Raw genomic sequence first — 20,994 nt, forward strand, 5'->3', positions numbered from 1 at the left:
CTTTATGGACCTCACTTTGTGCTCAAAGGAACTGCCATGCAGGTTTAGGCTGTGCGCCTCTTGGTTCCAGTGAAGGGAAATCCTTAAATGCTACACAGGGTACAAAGACATTCTAGACAGTCACTACTTTTACATACACAAAATATTCCAATTTTTTTTTTTTTTTTACAAAATTCCTACTAAAAACTGTTGACATGGCTAATGAAAATGAATATTCCACTAATGTTCCTGTTTACATGCATTTACCTTGCAAACTGTTACCTAGTTGACGTGTACAACACAGAGCTGACTGTAAACAGGTAAGAGACTGTGTGCTGCAAACTGCCGTAAAAGCTCCAACCAAGAGACATATTCTGAACACACTATATACTGTGTCCAATAATTCTAAAATCTAAATATCAGCATATCTCACGTGTTAATCAGAAAATGCTGAATTCAGAATAAGGCCAAATTTGGAATATCCAAGCTGTTAACATGACCCTATCAAATTTCTAATACTGTCATTCAGAATAATAGTCGAATGTCAGTGTGCATATAAATGCACTGAATGATTTGCCCCCAATTTTGTGGGAAAAGTTTGAGGAGGGGTCATGGTCAGGCATGCACATATGTTTGGCTATTCAGTGCACAGTCCCCTCCAAAAGTATTAGAACAGCAAGACCAATTATTCTGTTTTTGCTATACACTTGGCTTTGAGAGCAAACAAAACCTTCAAATGTTGGAATGTGAACTTTCACCCCTGCCTTTTGGATGCTATTGATGTCCACTGACATCATGTTTTGGGGTTTTTCTTCACAGCTCTCAAACTGTCATCAACCGCTATTTTCCTTGGCCAAGCTGTTCCGTGTCTGGTTGTTAGTACTCCTGTAGCTTCCTTCTTTATCAGGACATTCCAAATTGTTGTGCTGGCTATGCATACTACTTGTGTAATGGGTTTAATAAAATTTCCCTCTTTTCTCAGCTTCAAAATGGCTTGCACATACAGCTTTCTGGTGTTCATATTGGTTTACCCTTTTTTGAAAGGAGAAATGCAGTCTTCAAGGCAAACCCAGGGCTCAAACCAAGAGTTTAACCATTCAGAGCTAATAATTGTTGAAACACTCAATCTAACAGAACACATCAGGAAACACCTACTGGTCGCATGTTCCAGTACTTTTGATCACTTGGGATCAAATACAAGGTGCCATGTTGCAAGTTGTTCAACACATCAACATCTACCAGAAAATGAAAGCAGAAATTATGATCCATCATGATCTATCAGATGAATGAGAATTCATCTCCCTCCCCCAAAATCCAAATGTTTTCAATGTACAGAAAAACACAAACCCTGGCTTTGCCATCCCGATACTTTTGGAAGGGATGATCGATAGAATGTTTACCTTATGTTGGTAAAATATTCCAATCTCTTTATATAGCACTAAAGCAAAAATATTTTAAAGCCAATACTGATTCCCTGTATAGGAATGAAATATTTAGCAATCAAGTAACAAAATTGGGAACCTACCTTCCTATTTATGGTGTCCAAGTCTATATCTGCTTTCTGGGCCCACTTTTGCCAAAATTCCGGGTCATCCAGAGCAATGTCAGTCCTATTTTCAGATGCCACAAAACTGGCCTTAGAAAAGGTGGATCCCTTGCCCTCACTCTCAATGGTGATAGTGGTGGCTCTCCTCTGAAGGATCTGGTCAATATCTTCTTCACAGAATCGGCTGCCCTCATCATTCTCATCCATAATAGCAGCATACGCTCCTTTTCTTAGCAAATCTTCAATTTCCTTCTTGGTGAACTGATGAACCTTTTTTTTTTTTTTTTTTAATTCAGCCATTATTTTTGTGTACAGTTTAACTTGACATAATACATAGAAAATACAAAACACATACAGAAATACAACACTTACCCCATTGACATTATTGTCTTTATTGCTACTCATGCTTTGAAGCACAGCCCTATCCAGTCCCAACTTCAAACTAGCTTTGTCCAACATCTCCCGTTCATAGGAGTTTCTGGTGATGAGACGATAGACCTTTACTGCCTTGGACTGGCCAATACGATGGCAGCGTGCCTGGGCCTGGGAAAAGAATCACCAGAGATGGATATTTATGCAGTAGTAAACAATAATAGTCTTCCAAATAAATCAGGATGAGGCAGCACTTTATGCTTTCAATCTATCTATACTGAATCTGAAAACATTAAAGGGATCCTCCAGAGGATTTATTCTCAAACTTATTTTAGGTAAAAGTAGTCGCAGATTTCAAAAATTAAACTTGCATTTTCAGAGACACTCCAAAAAAATGAATGAAGTGTTCAAAAAAAATAATTTTCTTTAAAATGCCAGATGGGCTTGACGTATGTGATATCAGGTAGCGGTTGCTTGGAGCAACTCAGCTGTTTATATTCTCTGTTTACATTGTAGTTTTACAAGTATTTTGTCAAATTTCAGTTTTTTTTTTTTTTAAATAAGTATGCCTCATTGTATAGCATATAAATGTCACATTGATGCTCAAAAGAAAGCATAAGCTGGAAGTAGACTGCACTTCCACAGAGAAAATGCAGTGTGCTTGATCAGCCAGAACAGAGTGTCACTGGCAGAAACTGGATCAGACATGCAACCTCACACTGCAAAATCTTTTTTTTTTTAACATGATCTACATGGTGCTGGTTCTGGGTTATTTTATATATATATGCATGTGTGTGGCAAAGATTTTTCCAAGAACACTTGGCATTTTCTCTGCAGAAATGCAGTCTACTTCCAGCTTGTGCTTTCTTTTTAGCGTCATTGTGTCATTTATATGCTACACAATGAGGCATGCTTATTTAAAAACTGATAAATTCAGTAAAATACTTGGAAAAACTAGCAAAACTATGATGTAAACCGAGAATATAAACAGCAGAGTTGCTCCAAGCGACTGCTAACCGGATGTCACGTCATTGCACGTCAAGCCCATTGGGCATTTTAAAGAAAATTCATTTTTCTTAAAAACACTATTTGGTCTCTGAAAATTAAAGTTTCATTTTTGAAATCTATAACTACTTTTACTTAAAATAAAGTTTGAGAATAAATCCATTGGGGGATCCATTTAATAGAAAAGAGACAGAAAAAGGTTGTATATTTAAGCTGTAGAAAAGTGGTATATGCAAACATTCAGGAATATAAACACACTGCAACCTTATAATAATTCAGTGGAAATGAAAAACTCCTTTGATAATAAACCCAATATGGTCATTGCTTGATCTGAACAAGGACATGGTCATTAGCTACATTTACATGCACACATTTGTTTACATTCAGAAATCATTCTGATTGGTGATTCCAAATGTGCCATTTACAGTACATGAAAGTGATCAGATAGAGTTGTATGTTTATATGTCCCAAGCATACCACTGGAATAGAATTTCTGACATGCACACAATTTTATACTGTTGTTTTTGTTGTATTTTTCACTTCTGTCGCATTTTCTTCATTTTCTCAAAGAATGCCTTTTTGCTGTCCAAAAGGCACTAAGCAGAGGTCATCCATGTCAGGTCGGAGTTAATATCAAACAAATATTTGACTCCGGTAGATAGGCCATTTATCATGGCAAACATTCAGCTTGTTTAATGTGTTGAGCACAGTATGTCAGTCACTCTTCCTCCATCATTAGTAATAGTGTGTATTATTTGTGATGTGCATATTAGTTAGCTCTCTGACAGAAGAGTGAAGGTTTAGAGGTCTGCATCCAGACTCTAAAGAAGGTTAGTGAGAGCAGCAGTTTCTGCAGGGGGAAAGTCTGGATGCCCAAGGTAGAGGTAGCAATCCACCAGTCCAACATTAGAACCCTCACAGTGGGACGCATGGGTGACGACTTGGCAGCATAATCACAAAGCTACAGCTCGCCTACAGCCTCTGATTCACATGTTTAACAGGTTTGCTATCATTAGTGAAACACCTGCTGGAAAACCTGAAAGAGCTCCGGTTCCCGCTCCTTCCTCTTCAACCCTGGACTTTGTCATCCCTCTGGGGGACATCTCCGTCACCTTCACCAGTGTGAAGAACCTAGGGCTTAGATCTACTACTGGTCTCTGATCAAGGTTGTCTCGACTTGCTTGTATTGCTTGACCTGAGTGCAGTTTGACACCGCTGATCATATTCTCCTTGACAGACTAGAAATTGTCAGAGATAAAGGAATGGCCCTCTCCTGGCGTAGGTCTTATTTAACTGATCATTATCAGTTTGTAGACATAAATGCTAACTTTTCTATGCATGCGAAGATAAAGTGTGGTGTTCCACAAGGTTCTGTCCAAGGTCCAATGTTTTTTTTTTTTTTCCCAGATACAGATCATATCACTTAATTGCATATCAGTTAATCGCATAAATCGCTTATTTGCATAAGAAGTAGAAAACCACAAACCATTCCCCATTATTCATATACAAATTTGATCGGTTAATTGCATATCGGTTAATCGCATATATCACTTATATGCATAAAAATTCATGGCAAAAAGCTTCCAACTGATCAGTTTATCGCATAACAATACAGGGTATTTTCCCATCAATCATCTTCTGCACATGCGCAGAGCACACGAGATTCCATGGAATCTCCGATTATGATGTCAGTGTAGCGTCATGACCTACTTTCGTGAATACTGAGTGGACGACCTAATTTCATTCGAATCAGCGCATTGTTTACCCGGAAGCAGGTGCGCGAAGCAAGATGGGAAAATCACTTTAGTTTTAAGTAGTAACGATGTCGAAACAACGTAGTAGGACTGACTTGGATATTTCCAAACAATATGAAGTTATCAGTGAGTTGGACAAGGGTATTTCACAAAGCAAAGTGGCTGAAAAATTCGGGATATCTCAGTCACAAGTCTCACGGATAAAAGCAAAACGAAATGATGTTATTGCGAAATTCAAATCGAACGACAATACATCATGAAAACGGAATAGAGTTTCGACACGTGATAATTTGGATGCGGCTCTTATGCGATGGTACACTCAAGCCAGAGCCATGAATGTGCCTGTGTCTGGACCTCTTCTGCTCAGTAAAGCGCAGAGTCTTGCAAAAGAACTCCAGCTGGAAGGAGAAATTGTTAGGTCATGGGTCCAGAGATGGTGTAGACGGCATAAAATTCAGTTCAAAAAGGCACATGGTGAGAAACAAAGCCATGACCAAGAGGCAGCTGACCGCTGGGTGAAGAACGTGTGGCCTGAAATCTTTCAACGTTATAGTGCTGAGGACATTTATAACTGTGACGAAACCGGGGTCTTTTTTCGAGCACTCCCCAGTAGTGGAATGGTTTATGAACATGAAAAACCTGCTGGAAATAAAATCAGTAAAGAGCGAATTATTGCATTGGTTTGCTGCAATTACACTGGGTCAGATAAAAGGAAACTGTTTGTTATTGGAAAGTTGTTCAAGCCCTGGATATCATTAGAAGGAGGTTATATCACCATGGACTCTCAACTGAGGCTTTTCAAGAAACTGAAAAGATAATCAGTAAGGACATGATGAACAATGTTAAACAGAAGACAATTAATGATTATTTTAAGTAAATTTATAATGTTAAATAAACATTGTAACAATAATCATGTTTGTTAATAGTTGATTATTTTAAGTAAATTTCTAATGTTACACAAACATTTATTGTATACCATGCAGAAATGTATCAAGCAAAACACATTACACGACAATGCAAATCACACAACTGGGCTTAAACTATCCTCATAGTAGCCTGATCTCTTAATTGCATAGATCACTTAATTGCATAAAATGATCTTGCACAAAGCTTATGCAATTAAGCAATCACGTCTGTACTACCTCTGGGTAATATTATTCGTAAGCATAGTATTAGCTTGCACTGTTTGCTGAAACAACTGTGTATCATCAACATAAGCCAGATGAGAGACACCACTTTAAAACTGAGGAATGTGTAAAGGACATTAGACACTGGATGCTTATTAACATCCTTCTACTTAATTCTGACAAAACAGAAGTACTTGTACTAGGACCCCATGCAGCTAGAAGTAGGCTTTCTGATTATATAGTAACTCTGGATGGCCTTTTTGTTTCATCTTGTGCAACAGTAAACTACCTTGCTGTGATGAGTTTCAAATGAAAAACTGGAACCAATGTGCATAATATACTGCAGCCCAACTACAACAAACTCCTTGGGGTGCGACCAAATAGTTTATGCCGAAAAGTTCGTAATACTGAAATGGACCCATTTGTCACACCAAACACTCATGCTCTATGTGAAATTTTAGGCACATGATCCTTATCATGTATTTCTCCTTCCGAGTCACTGTCACAGCTCATTTAGTTCAAGGATCACAAATAGAGGTGATGATTTCATCATCAGTGATGGAAATGATGGTGGTTACCTGTGTATGGCTGTCAATATCCACCCACTGACTCGCTATGCTTTCTAAAATCACCATTTGTTCATTCAGGTGTTGTAAATCACCGATGTCATTTATGTTGCACCAGAGGGCTATTATAAAAACACCACCAGTATGCTTTAATTAGGGTGTTAAGTTTAGCAGTAGTCATTTCGTCCTTTTATCAAATCACCGTTCTCGAACTGTTAGTGATCAACGCCTAAACTAGGCTAGTTAAGCCTTTGTTTTATGGCGTCAAACAGCTATGGCAACTCTAATGTTCTGAAAAACTTGAACAAATCAAGAGAACAGTAGTGCATTATCAACTTAGTAGTTGATAATGCACTACTGTTCTCCTGATTTGTTCAAGTAAGTAGATTTCTGTACATGGTCAGTGGTGCCAGATGGGAAATGTTGGGAAGTGTCATACCAGAGGCTTAAAATGATTGCATGTTGAGGAAAATCATCATACATGAGTTATAAACAAACAGGCATAAATGTGTAATATCTGAAAACACATTTGAGAGAATTTTTTTTACAAATACGATAATTACGGTCTGAAGGAGTGTCTGGACCTGGACATGACTATTACGTCACATGTGGCATCAGACTTAACAAGTAGATAAGTCATTAAAACATGAGACTATGGAAGCTGGATCGGTATGTAGATTGTTAACAAAAGTCTGATATTTGATGAGTGAATTACATCAGTATCCACACCAAACATTGATATCAGATTAAATCGGTCTCAACTCCAATTGGAGGGACCTACCTGAACATAACTGAAGCTGCTACCTTTATTTAAAAAAAAACAAAACAAAACAAAAAAAAAAAACACACAGTTGATGCCAAATGTTTCCATACACCGTGGCTAAAGACATTAAAATTTTCACAACTCCAAACCAGAATTGCTGCTAGAACTTTTTGGTGCCGGTCATGGTGTTGAAGAATGATACAGTTTCCTGAACAAAGGAGTATAATTATGGTCATATGTTCATTACTACTGCTGTGAGAAAACACTGATATTTTGGGCTATATAAGAATGACACCAAGTAAAATTTAGAAAAAGTTTAACTTTTTTTGCGCACAGTCAATAGGCCTGTTTTTTAAGTTTTTTTTTTTTTTAAAAAGGGCGTTATGGCGCCTGGGAATTTTAAATTTTTCTTTTTTCATTCATTCATTCCAATTCTTTTTTTTTTTGATGGCTCTGGGTTACTAAGGTAAATGGTGAACTAGTGTGTTAGTTACGTCAAAAGCAGATTCTTTTTGTGTATATTCTTTGCAATATCAACTTTTAAAATGGCTAAACTGTTATAAAGTATTATTTTTATTTAAAACAAGTCAGGGCAAATTGGGGCACTTGCTGTGATCGGCCAACAGAGTTTATTTTTTGGGTTTTGTTTGGCTTTAATAACTTTACTAGGCCCTCATTATGACGGTTATTACAATGTTCAAATTTTACAAACCTTTCATGTTGCCTTTAAACCTAGTGAAAGGTCTGTTATGCATACCAGGCTCTTGAAATTTCAGGATTAATATTATTATTATGTGAACACAAGTGCTTAGACACCATTCTTATTTTTCATAGGAACCACATCCAGAACATGGAGAATGGCAACCATGACATATTTAAATAATATTGGCTGGCGCTAAGTGGTATATATTCCAACCAGCTAGCATGATACTGAACGAGTCTTCGACTCGTTCAATATCATGCTAGCTGAATGGAATACATCTGATATAGCATGACAAAAGCCAGCCAATATTATTATACATACACATTCCTTTTGAGTGTTCGTGTCTTTCTCCTTCAAAATTCTCAAAATATTCCATATTTAACAAAGCAAACCTGGCAGCCATGTTTGTTTACAAATTGTCAGTCGCTCGCCAGCGCGGAAGTTTTACATCTCCGACGTGTGATGTCATGTTGTCTTGACAACCATGCAATATCGTAAACCATATTCAACGCTCATTCCCTTTGGGTAGAGTGACATAATAAATGTAGGATAAGCAACATGCTAACAATATTGCATGCCATCAAGCCAGATGAATGAAACCCGTGAGAAGGGAATGAATACATGTTTTTATTCCATTGAATAAGTGCCCTGTATGTATAATAATTCTCTATGCATCACTTGTGAGGATACTGATGAATCATTTTGATAAAATTTGAGTACTTTGTGAATGTGGTCGCTATAATAAAAATAATCAATCACCACATGTGGTCTTGAAGATATGAAGTTTTCTTCTTGTGTTGAAAAACTAATTTTTCATATGAAATATATCGCGGATCTGAGCAACATTTCCATATATTTCACTCTGATAATGTCACTCCCAGTGTTTTCCAGCTGACAGTTGTCATCATGGTGAACCGGTTCAAAATTATAATACTTGTGGGTCTTTTTTATTTTTATGGTGGATGTGTCTATATAATATAAAGATCATTACACAGTGGCACAAAGAAAAGAAGTTTACTTTCTCATGTTGTAAAATATTTCACTTGTTCGCATCGCTTACTCATGATGTATCCATTGACCACTCAAAGATAAACGTCATATCTTTGCACAACCATGAAACATCCTCTATATACTAGTGTTCTCCCCAGAGCGCTTTCACATGTCGGGGATGACATGTTTTAATTTCATGCCAACACACTTTTTTTTTTTGGTGCTCCGACACTTGCTGAAAAAAATCACGTCAGCTTTCTACCTCGTGATGTTTGGGGCATATTCTGAAGGGAAATCAGTGATTTGGGCAGGTTTGCTGCCATGATGCACTAAGGCAGACCGGAAATACCCCTGGAAAATCCCCACTCACAACAAATGCCCTCAATCAACTTTGCTGCTGCACTAGTACCACAACGCTTCAGTGCGCAGGCGAGCACCCTTGCACTGACGTCACATTTACCACAGCAACTGTTACTACCGTATGTCTGGGGGACAAGCGAACTTTGTTTACATACTGTTCACATACTGAAATCAAGTGAAGATGTCCGGCGTCTGTTGTCTGAAGAAAACTACAGCTAAAAAAGCTTTACTACTGGATTACTTGGATAATCTAAGTCAGAAAGAAGCAAAGGATACTGTATATGCGTATATTATATATATAAATAAAAATAAAAAAGGCAAGACCACCTTTTGTGTAAGGACCTCCCCCCCCAACATCAGCTTTTGCAAACAGAATGCTGCAAAACCCAGAGCAGTTACTCTCAAAAGGACTCCTACCTGAACTGTGGGCTCAATGGTATTCCAGCCCTCCATGTCTCAGCAACTCCATGGACATCTAGTTACACAGCTATTTGCACTATCATTTATACAGTGATCAGATATTGTTTTAACAATGTGTGTTAATTTTTGTAAAATAAAATATCTTGCTCTAGACTTTCAAACAATATCCTAAGATTTTATTCTAATGTTATCTAATAGTGGATGGTACAATGATTACTTTATTAACCCTCCGGGGTCAAGGGGCTCACCGGTGAAGCTTGGCAGGATTAGAATGAGTAGGGCATGTATTTAGATAAACATCTTCACGAGTTTATCATCATATAAGCATGATAAACATATTGACAAACTTTATACTTGTGCCCACTATGTGCCCACTGCCAAATAATATATTTTTTGAAGTTACCTACATTAGACGAAACATAAAACTTGTCACCTTACTCAGTCACACCGGAGTCGGAGCACCCACTTATGCATTCATAAAAGACTATTCACATGGTAACGGAATGATGATCACTTTCACTCTTTCAGTTTCAATTGGTTTCTCTTTTGCGGTGGGAATGCCCACCATAAACAGGATAAAATCTGTCAGCCGAAGTTTAGGCTATTTGGAGGTAAAACTTGTTGCAAGATGGCACGCAGCTTGTACGTGCTTCGGATGATTCAGGACAGCGATTCAATTCAATCTTGAGAACCGCAATACTGATGAAGAGCAGTGTTTTTTTTTTAAACTTCAACTCGATCCAGCCAAAGGTCAGCTTGAGTAAGTATAAATATTTATGAGCATTGTAGTGCATACACAAGAAAAATGACAGCAATTTTTCCAGAGTTAAAAGTATTTTCCTCAAAAATAATTAATTTTGCTCTATTTTGAGTTTAGAGAGGTGGAGTAAAATTAAAGAGTAATGATGTAACAAAGTTGGTTGTGGATCTGAACGGAGTCAAATAGTACAAGAGTTAATTTCAAGGTGTGTGTGTGAGTGAGTGAGAGAGAGAGCTGGATAGTACAGTGGTAATGCTCACTGACTACGACGCAGGAGATCGGGGTTCGAATCCCGGTCGGGGAAAAACATCATCCAGTAAGGGTCCTTAGGCAAGACCCCTCATGATATATCGGCCTACCTCAGGAATGAGTGGAGACATAACTGATAGAGTCCGGGTCAACAAGGTCTGCGTCAGTTGCTAGGGAACCAGGGCAAACTGATGAGAAATGGGCTACTGGAACAAGACATCGATGGACGAGGACAGAAAATACGGAGTTGCTGGAATGCTACTATACAATACAAGCAGTCCCAGAGAGAGGGGATACATGCAGCAAATGTGGGACCATTGGATACTTCGAAACCCACAATCAAGGCTAACACTATTAGCCCAGTGTTCCAACATCCGTAATCGAAATCTACTATTCCGTAATCGAAATCTACTATCACAACTAGAGATTAATCAAATACAACAACGATGCTACGGCAAGGGGGAGCCAGGAAGACAGGTCAGCGGGGAGATGTCATCATCCCCACAACCAGAGATTGGGTACCAAGCCTCAACACAAGAGCTGCTGACCTGAGAAGGAAGATCGTGACCCAACTGGAAACCTGGAGCCCCCGACAAATACCGAAGCTGAGTTGCCAAGTACCTTCAGAAGATCTACTAGTAGATGTGAATGCTGCTCTGAAGACAATCTCCACAAGAACCATCACTGAGACCAACAAGCTGATACACAGTACAGCAACAGTAATCATGGAGATGCTTGGACACAAGGTGGGCTCGGGACATAAACAGTATCCACCATGGAAGAGACGATTAGAGGCCAAGATAAAGGCAGCATGGAGAGAAGTTAGCCAGCTAGCTGAACTACAGAAAGGGAACATGGTGAATAAAGGGGCACCCAGGAAGTACAACTCACTCTCCATACCAGAGGCACTCGAAACTGCCAAACAGCGACTAACAGCTCTGGCCACCCGGTTGAAGAGATACACCAAGGAGGGAGAGGCCAGGAGAATAAACAAGCTGTTCTCCACTGAACCAGCCAAGGTGTACTCTCAGTGGCAGGGGAACAACAACCGGTCAGACCCACCAAGAGCTGAGGTGGAAAAATACTGGAAAGACATATGGGAAAGAACGGCATCACACAACACCGATGCCCAATGGTTAGTGGACCTAAGAGCTGACCACAGCAACCTCCCAGAACAAGAACCAGTAACCATCTCAATGGCAGACGTCCAAGAAAGAGTGTCAAAGATGAAGAGCTGGACAGCACCAGGCCCCGATATGATCCATACGTACTGGCTGAAGAAGCTAACTGCACTCCATGAACGCCTAGCAGCACAGATGAACCAGCTGCTGAGGGATGGAACCCACCCAGAATGGCTAACCCAAGGCAGGACAGTCCTAATCATGAAGGACCCCCAGAAGGGACCCATCCCATCCAACTACCGGCCAATTACCTGTCTCTGCACAACATGGAAGGCCCTGTCAGGCATCATTGCGGCAAAAATGAGTAAGCATGTGGCTCAATACATGAGCGAGGCACAGAAAGGGATTGGCAGTAACACCAGAGGAGCCAAGCACCAGCTACTGGTTGATAGAACAGTCGCCCGAGACTGTAAGAAGAGACAGACCAACCTGTGCACTGCCTGGATTGACTACAAGAAAGCCTACGACTCAATGCCACACACATGGATACTGGAATGTCTGGCACTGTATAAGATCAACAGGAACCTAAGGACCTTCATCCAGAACTCAATGGAAATGTGGAAGACAACCCTAGAGGCCAACTCAAAACCCATTGCCCAAGTCAACATCAAGTGCGGCATATACCAAGGAGATGCGCTATCACCACTGCTGTTCTGCATAGGCCTGAACCCCATCAGTCAGATCATCACGAAGAGCGGCTACGGGTACCGATTCCGTAGTGGGGCAACAATCAGTCACCTGCTCTGCATGGATGACATCAAGCTGTATGCCAGGAACGAGCGAGAAATAGACTCGCTGATCCACACCACCCGGATCTACAGCGATGACATAGGGATGTCATTCGGATTGGACAAGTGTGGCCGGATGGTCTCAAAGAGAGGCAAGATGATCCGGACTGAGGGGATTGACCTACCAGAGGGCAACATAGGTGATATCCAAGACAGCTACAAGTACCTTGGCATCCCACAGGCTAATGGAAACCATGAAGAAGCCACAAGGAAGTCAACCACAGCCAAATACCTCCAGAGAGTAAGGCAGGTCCTGAAAAGTCAGCTGAATGGTAAGAACAAGGTCCGAGCCATCAACATGTACGCACTACCAGTCATCAGATACCCCGCTGGCATCATAAACTGGCCAAAGGAGGAGATAGAAGCCACAGATATCAAGACTAGAAAGCTCCTCACCATGCATGGAGGGTTCCACCCCAAGTCCAGCGCCCTGAGACTATACACTAAGCGGAAAGAGGGAGGCCGAGGGCTAGTGAGCATCAAGACCACGGTCCAGGATGAAACATCAAAAATCCGAGAATATATCAGAAAGATGGCCCCAAAGGATGAACTGCTAAGTGAATGTCTCAGGCAGCAGAACCCTGATGAGAGTGCAGAGGAGGAGGAGGAACAGACAACCTGGAGAGACAAACCCCTACATGGTATGTACCACCATCAGATAGAGGAAGTGGCTGATATCAAGAAATCCTACCAGTGGCTGGATAATGCAGGACTGACAGACAGTACAGAGGCACTAATCATGGCAGCACAAGAACAGGCCATAAGCACAAGAGCCATAGAGGCCAGGATCTACCAGAGTAGATCAGACCCAAGATGCAGACTGTGTAAAGAAGCCCCTGAAACAGTCCAGCACATAGTAGCAGGGTGTAAGATGCTAGCTGGATCAGCGTACATGGAGAGGCACAACCAAGTGGCTGGGATAGTATACAGGAACATCTGCAACCAGTATGGAATAGAAGTACCCAAGTCCCAATGGGCCATACCACAGAAGGTGGCTGAGAACAACAGGGCCAAGGTTCTGTGGGACTTCAGCTTCCAGACTGATAAACAGATCCTGGCTAACCAACCGGACATAGTGGTGGTGGACAAAGAGCAGAAGAGGGTGGTGGTGATAGATGTGGCGATCCCAGCTGATGCCAACATCAGGAAGAAGGAACATGAGAAACTTGAGAAGTATCAAGGGTTGAAAGAGCAGCTGGAATGGATGTGGAAGGTCAAGGGTTGCGTGGTCCCCGTGGTAGTGGGGGCACTTGGGGCAGTAACCCCCAAACTGGGAGAGTGGCTCCAGCAAATCCCAGGAACAACATCTGAAGCCTCAGTCCAGAAGAGCGCAGTCCTAGGAACATCGAAGATACTGCGCAGAACCCTCAAACTCCCAGGTCTCTGGTAGAGGACCCGAGCTTGAGGATGACATGGATACCACCCCCCTGCCGGGGGTGAGAAAGAGATTTTTATTTATATTTATATATATATATATATATATATATATATATATACACACACACACACACACACACACACACATATATATATACACACACACACACACACACACATATTATATATATATATATATACATATACACACACACACACACACACTATTATATATACACACACACCCCTATATATAAACACCAGATCAATAAAGATGTAAAAAGCAGTTTTAGAATTGTGTTGGAATGTGTGGAAAAAAACAAAACAAAAAACATCACATTATTGTGATGAACCATTTTGATCACTTGACCTGATGGGATAAAGAGTTGGCAGTAGGGTTTTCACTCTTATCATTGAATGGAATTTTTTACTCCTCATTGAATACCCCCTCCCACTGCCAACACTTTATCCCAAAACAACAGGACATACATTTTTTTTTTTTTATGGCCAGTTAATTGTCCAAATCAATCGAGCCGATTTAAGTTTTTGTGCTTGATACATTAAGACTGAACCGAATCACCTCAAGTGACCAAAACGGTTCATGACAATGGGTGAGATAAATGTTTAACACATTCCAACAAAGTTCTAAAACTGCTTTTTATAAACACCATTTATCTGTTATTTTTATAAAAGTACAGTCATGACATACATACTACATACATATTATTGTAGCTGAACACCCCCCCCAAAAAAAAGTCATATGATTTTGAAAATACTGCTAGGATTTGTTAAAATTGACAAAATCAGAGCAAACCAAAATCATTAGAGTACCAGAAAATACCCTCAGACCCCAGAGGGTTAATTGATACAATAATTACATGTACTAGTAGCAGTATTCCTGCTCAAACATGTTTATTCTAATGGCCCTTTTCCACTACCCTTTTTCAGCTCACTTCAGCTCGCTTCAGCCCGACACGGCTCGCGTTTCGACTACCAAAAACCAGCACGACTCAGCTCGTTTCAGCCCTGCTTAGCCCCTAAAACTCGCACCGTTTTGGAGTGGGGCTGAAGCGAGCCAAGCCGTGCCGAGTGAGGCTGGGGGCGTGAGCAGACACTCCCCTGTGCACTGATTGGTGAGGAGGAGTGTCCTCACATGCCCACACACGCCCCGCGAGCACGCTGGGATCTGTAAACACCGCAAACCCGGAAGAAGAATAATTACGAATTACGAGAATTTCTGAAGCCTTATGCGCCTCGCCTCATCTATACGCTCTTGCCAGTATCTGTCCGCGTTGTCGGTGACAGCAAGCCACAGCACCAAGACCAGCAACACTAACGACTCCATGTCCTCCATGTTTATTGTTTACTCTCCGGGTCGTGAGACTACCGCTTAAAAGCTCACTGAATCAGTGACATACAGAGCATCGTGGATGAGTTCGCGGAGCGCAAGGCTCGTCGTATGCCCTTCAAATAATGCGCGCAGTAGGCTATTGATGTTTTATTATGAGCCATGTACAGTATGTCACCTGTTTTTTTGTTTCTGAGTTACATGTTCGTTTGAAGGACTTAATGTACAAAATAACATAGTTGCACCCCGTAGTGTTGAAATTGGTAAACACAGTGCATTCAGTGAGGTTTGCACCGCCCTCCTTTTATTTCTGACTCTTCCTGTCACCGTTGCAACCTCTGAGCGCTCATTCGTATGCCCTTCAAATAATGTGCGCAGTATAGGCTATTGATGTTTTATTATGAGCCATGTACAGTATCCTAATGTTTTTTGTTTCTGAATTACATGTTCGTTTGAAGGATTTGATGTACTACTAAATAACATAGTTGCACCCGGTAGTGTTGAAATTAGTAAACACCGCAGTTGCGGACATTTTGTAGCCTAAAATGATGTTATGATAAGCTTTAATAAAGGGCCCGGTCATTTGCCCCGCCCCCGGCCCGTCTCTGACTTGTTCCGCCACTGTCACTGATGTCACTGTTTGCGCTGCTTAACGACATCACGTGACGTCCACCCACTTTCGCTAACTCCACCCAATGTGTCCACCCACTTCCAGCCAGCACGGTTCAGCGCGGTTGTAGTCGAAATGCAACTCCAACAGCCCTGCTCAGCTCGACTCAGCTCGACTCAGCACGGCACGGCTCAGCCGCGTTTGTAGTGGAAAAGCGGCATAAGGTGCTTTTGGTGTCTGAAGTATTAAGTAGGCCCAAGTATAAAGGCATTTTTTTCAGTAAATGCAGTCTGCAGGGGGTATTATTTTTTTCTAACTGCAACAGAACTCATTTCAACTTTTGGTTAGTGGTGCTTAGCAGTGGTTCAGGTAATGAAATTGCATACAGTTTGCATTACAGAAATTGCATACAGTTGTAGTCAGAAGTTTACATGCAGTGAAATGAATGTCATGGCAATATTTGGGCTTTCAGTAATTTCTTTGAACTGTTCTTTTTCTGTAGCAGAATGTACAGCATACATCTTTATAAAAAAAAAACTAGAATTTGGTGCACAAGTTTTAATTTTCTTTGGGTTTTCTGAAATCAACACAGGGTCAAAATTACACATACAGTACACCTAACATAAAATGTCTCTTCGCAAGATTCACCTTGACCAAACATTTTTGTTTACCATGAACAAGCCTCTGGCAGAATTCTGACTGGATATTTCATGCCTCTTCATGGTAGAATTGGTAGAGTTCAATTACAATTTTTTTCCCTTGGCATGGACTTGACTTATAAGCACAGTCCATATATTTTCAATAGGGTTGAAGTCAGGACTTGTTTTAAGCTTAAAATGTTAGCCTGCTTTATCCTCCACAACCAGCTCTGATGCACGTTTGGGTTCACTGTCCTGTTGTAACTCCCAAGTCACGTTCAAGTTTCTGATGGTTTATGCTGAAGAATTCTGAGGTAGTCCTCCTCCTTCATTATTCCATCCACTTTGTGCAATGAACCAGTTCCACTGGCAGCAAAACAGCCCCAGAGCATGATGATCCTACCACCACCACCACCAGCTGGTACAGTGTTCCTCTGTACATGGTGGTCATTGTGGCCAAACAACTCAATCTTTGTCTCATCTGACCATCATGGATGCAAACGGTGCGCCTTTTGGCGGATGCCGCCTTTTTCACTGCTGTCTGGGGGACTTGTGTGAATCGTGCAGATCCAATGAGTTTTTTTTTTTTTTGTGTGTGTGTGTGTGTGGGGGGGGGTTGCGTTGGAGTGTCTGATTATAATTTAATCAAAGTAAATTCTGTATTAAAATTACTAAATAAGCAAATGCCGTTACAGTCCATGAAACATAGGAAGTATGAGAAGAAAACAGTAAATCAGAAAGCTGCGCACGTAAAGCCAATTACGTAACTTACACTGGACTGATGGAAATCCTTGCGTGTGCAGTGAAGTGCAGCCAGCAGCAGATAATGGCGCACAGCCAATTGGCTTTACGTGCGCAGCTTTCTGATTTACTGTTTTCTTCTCATACTTCCTATGTTTCATGGACTGTAATGGCATTTGCTTATTTAGTAATTTTAATACAGAATTTACTTTGATGAAATTATAATCAGACACTCCCAACGCCCCCCCCCCAAAAAAAACAAAACAAAACATCAGATCTGCACGATTCACACAAGTCCCCCAGACAGCCGTGAAAAAGGCGGCATCCGCCAAAAGGCGTGCCGTTTGCATCCATGGACCATACAGCAATCCTCCAGAAGGCTTTTTCTTTGTCCGTGTGGTCAGCTTCAAACTTTAGTTAAGCTTAAAAGGTGACAATTTTGGAGCAGGGGATTATTTCTTGGATAGCAGCTTCTTAGTCCATGGTGATCTGAACTGTAGACAGTGATCCATCAACTAGTTCATGGCAGACCTGTGCCATGGTGGTTCCCAGGTTGTTCCTGATCATCCAAACCAATTTCCTTTCAGCTGAGGGTGACAGTTTGGGGTTTCTTGAAGCAAAGTGGCTTGGCAAAGTGACTACACCTCACAATAACTTGGATAGAATGGTTTGAACTGATCTTGGAATTTGCAGTTGTTTAGAAATGGCTCCAAGAGACATTCTGGAGTTATGTATATCTGCGATCCTTTCTCAGATTTGCACTGAGCTCCTTGGACTTTCCCATTTTACTGTGTATTGGTCAATCCAACGAGTGCTGTAAACAAACCCTTTTTATGATGGCACAGAGAAGCTACCAGCTGTAGTCAATCATGATCACTAACAGGAAGTTGAGAGACCTCAGCCTTGGTAAGATGAGACATTTTGGAAGTTTCAGCACCTCTGAATTAATAATCTAATTGAATGTATGCAAATTTTCAACCGTGTATGTATAATTTTGACCCTGTGTTGAATTCAGAAAACCCAAAGAAAACTAAAACTTGTGCACCAAATTCTAGTGTTTTTTATTAAAGATGTATGCTGAACAATCATTCTGCCACAGAAGAACAGTTCAAAGAAATTACTGAAAGCCCAAATACTGCAGTGAGATTCATACAGTATCCAAGATGACATTCATGTCACTGTATGTAACCTTCTGACCACAACTGTACAACATTGTTGTCAGATGATGACTATTTATTGCTCATGTGAACCCCATACTGCAAAACAGCATCACAGACATCCACTTCTTGTAGCAACCTTTTCAACCATGTTAACAGTAAAAAGTGACAGTGTCAGTACCATAATAAAATGGTACCAGATGCCACCAAATAGGCTCCTTTTTTTCAAAAGCAGAAACCCCCCTCTCGTGCTCTCCACCCTATGGGCCCGTGCAGGGTGACCTGTGGCCACACACAAAAAAAAGTTAGGGCTTTATTTTAATCCTGTGGAGAACACTGTATACTATATTAGTATATAGTTTTGTTTTTTTTTATTTCATACGCAGCCAATAACAATCGAGGCTTCCCTGTGTTTATTATTGCTGTGCAAATATTCTGTTCACATTTTGACTTGGAAACCTGATGGACTGGGATGTTTTGGCTCAGACATGCTGTCTAGTGGATGTCGCTTTTTGTGGCTACTGCCTCACAGAGGCTGTAGCCACTATGTCATCATGTAAGAATGAGTGCAACAATTCAGCACTGCACATGCGCATGCACGTGTTCCGATTAAAATGGCCAGTGAGTGTATACAATTCGGTTCACCATTTGAAATAAATGGACTAGACTAAAGAAATCGCTTTCAGACATGTTTATGCTTATTACCAAGGGAAAATGCATTCCTATTTTAAAACGTACTCCAGGTTGTCCCCCTTTCCTTGCCTTCTTCGGCCAGTGGTCCCATGTATGACGTAGATGTGACGCACTTCCGAGTTGTTACGGGAAGTTGTCTAAAAGAGACCACTGAGCCTTTTCCGGGAAATAAGAGTTTCGGTCATGGTGACAGTGTGTGTATGTCAGCCTCGGTTCAAAGGTTTCAGTTTCAAAAACTGTAATAGGTAAGAGTAGAATAATACAAAGTACAGACACTTGGTATATTTTACTTCTATGATTTTTAAATTGTTAATTTTTGGATTACACTTCATTTTTGTGGTTACTGCCTCACAGAGTAAATATATATGCTATATTTACTGTATGGACATGGTATCAGAAAACAATTTTATTTGTAAGTAGTAGCCACATGCACTCATAGGGTACCCATTTTTAAATCTTCCTGATGTGTGCAAGATATGCCCAAGGTGTGTGAATAATAAAGTCACTTACATTCCCGCTGCTTCTGCATGTGCACGCAAAGTCATGAATACATGCAGCAGATATGGTGGTCCTACTGTAATAGACCTTAAAAGAGGTATAAATAAAAATACAAATTTTCCACTGGCCCCAGTTCAGAAGCAGTCAATAGCAAATCTGATCTGGCAATATGAAAACAAATGGAAAAAGTGGGGATTAAAAAAAAAAACGAGACAGAACTCCGGGATGGGGATGCCTCCGCCCAGTCAACTACACGCCTTATTAAGTTGTGATTTGGGGATGGACATGTGACCTCACAGTAATCTTGACCTGGTGAAATTACTTGTATCAGCCTTGGAGATATTGTGTTCACAAGGTTTTCAGACAGACACTTGACCTCACAGTGACCTTGACCTTAGACCTTTTAATCTCAAAATCTAATCAGTTTATCTTTGTCCCCAAATGCACAAATGGTGAAAGTTTGGTGAAATTCCTTTCATTCACCTTGGAGATATTGTGTTCACAAGGTCTTCGGACAGGCATTTGACCTCACAGTGACTTTGACCTTAGACCTTTTGATCTCAAAATCTAATCAGTTCATGTTTGTCCCAAAGCGCACAAATGGTGAAAGTCTGGTGAAATTCCTTTCATTAGCCTTTGAGATATCGCGTTAACAAGGTTTCGGGACGGACGCACAGACAGACAGACAACCCGAAAACATAATGCCTCCTGCACCTTACGGTGGCGGAGGCATAAAAAATTCAGCCTGCTAACATATAAATGGCTTCTTTTTCTTGCTTATGCAATGTTGTGGTGCATAAATTTGAGCATGCTTACATAATCAGCATAAATCATGAAAACCCTAAGATTAGTTAATCAATCAATACAGGAAAAAAGATGATTGCAATCAACATGAGCACTCCAAGTAAAATAAATAAATAAATAATCCACCAATAGTCAAATTAATTTGCCTGCAAGAGTTATGATCTGACGTTTTTGGCTACAATAATCCCTGAAAGACGATACAGGCTGACAAGAATTCAGGTTGTTAAAGATGGATGTGAACCTTGTCATGGATAAAAGGCAGTCAGTCACATTTATTCTTAAAGGAACAGTCCACCGTATTTCCATAATGAAATATGCTCTTATCTGAATTGAGACGAGCTGCTCCGTACCTATCGGAGCCTTGAGAGACCTCCCAGTCAGTCAGACGCGCTGTCACTCCTGTTAGCAATGTAGCTAGGCTCAGTATGGCCAACGGTATTTTTTGGGGCTGTAGTTAGATGCGACCAAACTCTTCTGCGTTTTTCCTGTTTACATAGGTTTATATGACCAGTGATATGAAACAAGTTCAGTTACACAAATTGAAACGTAGCGATTTTCTATGCTA

At 40.7% G+C, this 20,994-nt stretch overlaps 1 protein-coding gene across 1 annotated transcript in view; it reads right to left on the reverse strand.

Moving 5' to 3' along the window:
• Positions 1-20,994, reverse strand: part of chd8 (chromodomain helicase DNA binding protein 8) — a 202,374-nt gene that overhangs the window by 48,980 nt on the left and 132,400 nt on the right. Inside the window, exons 22-23 of the mRNA XM_060930000.1 lie at positions 1,898-2,068; positions 1,505-1,795 (exon numbers count right to left, since the gene is read on the reverse strand). Coding sequence (XP_060785983.1) covers positions 1,505-1,795; positions 1,898-2,068 — 462 coding nt within the window. The remainder of the gene's footprint in view (positions 1-1,504; positions 1,796-1,897; positions 2,069-20,994) is intronic.

This window comes from Neoarius graeffei, chromosome 1, assembly GCF_027579695.1.
Source record: "Neoarius graeffei isolate fNeoGra1 chromosome 1, fNeoGra1.pri, whole genome shotgun sequence".
NCBI classification, from domain to species: domain Eukaryota; kingdom Metazoa; phylum Chordata; class Actinopteri; order Siluriformes; family Ariidae; genus Neoarius; species Neoarius graeffei.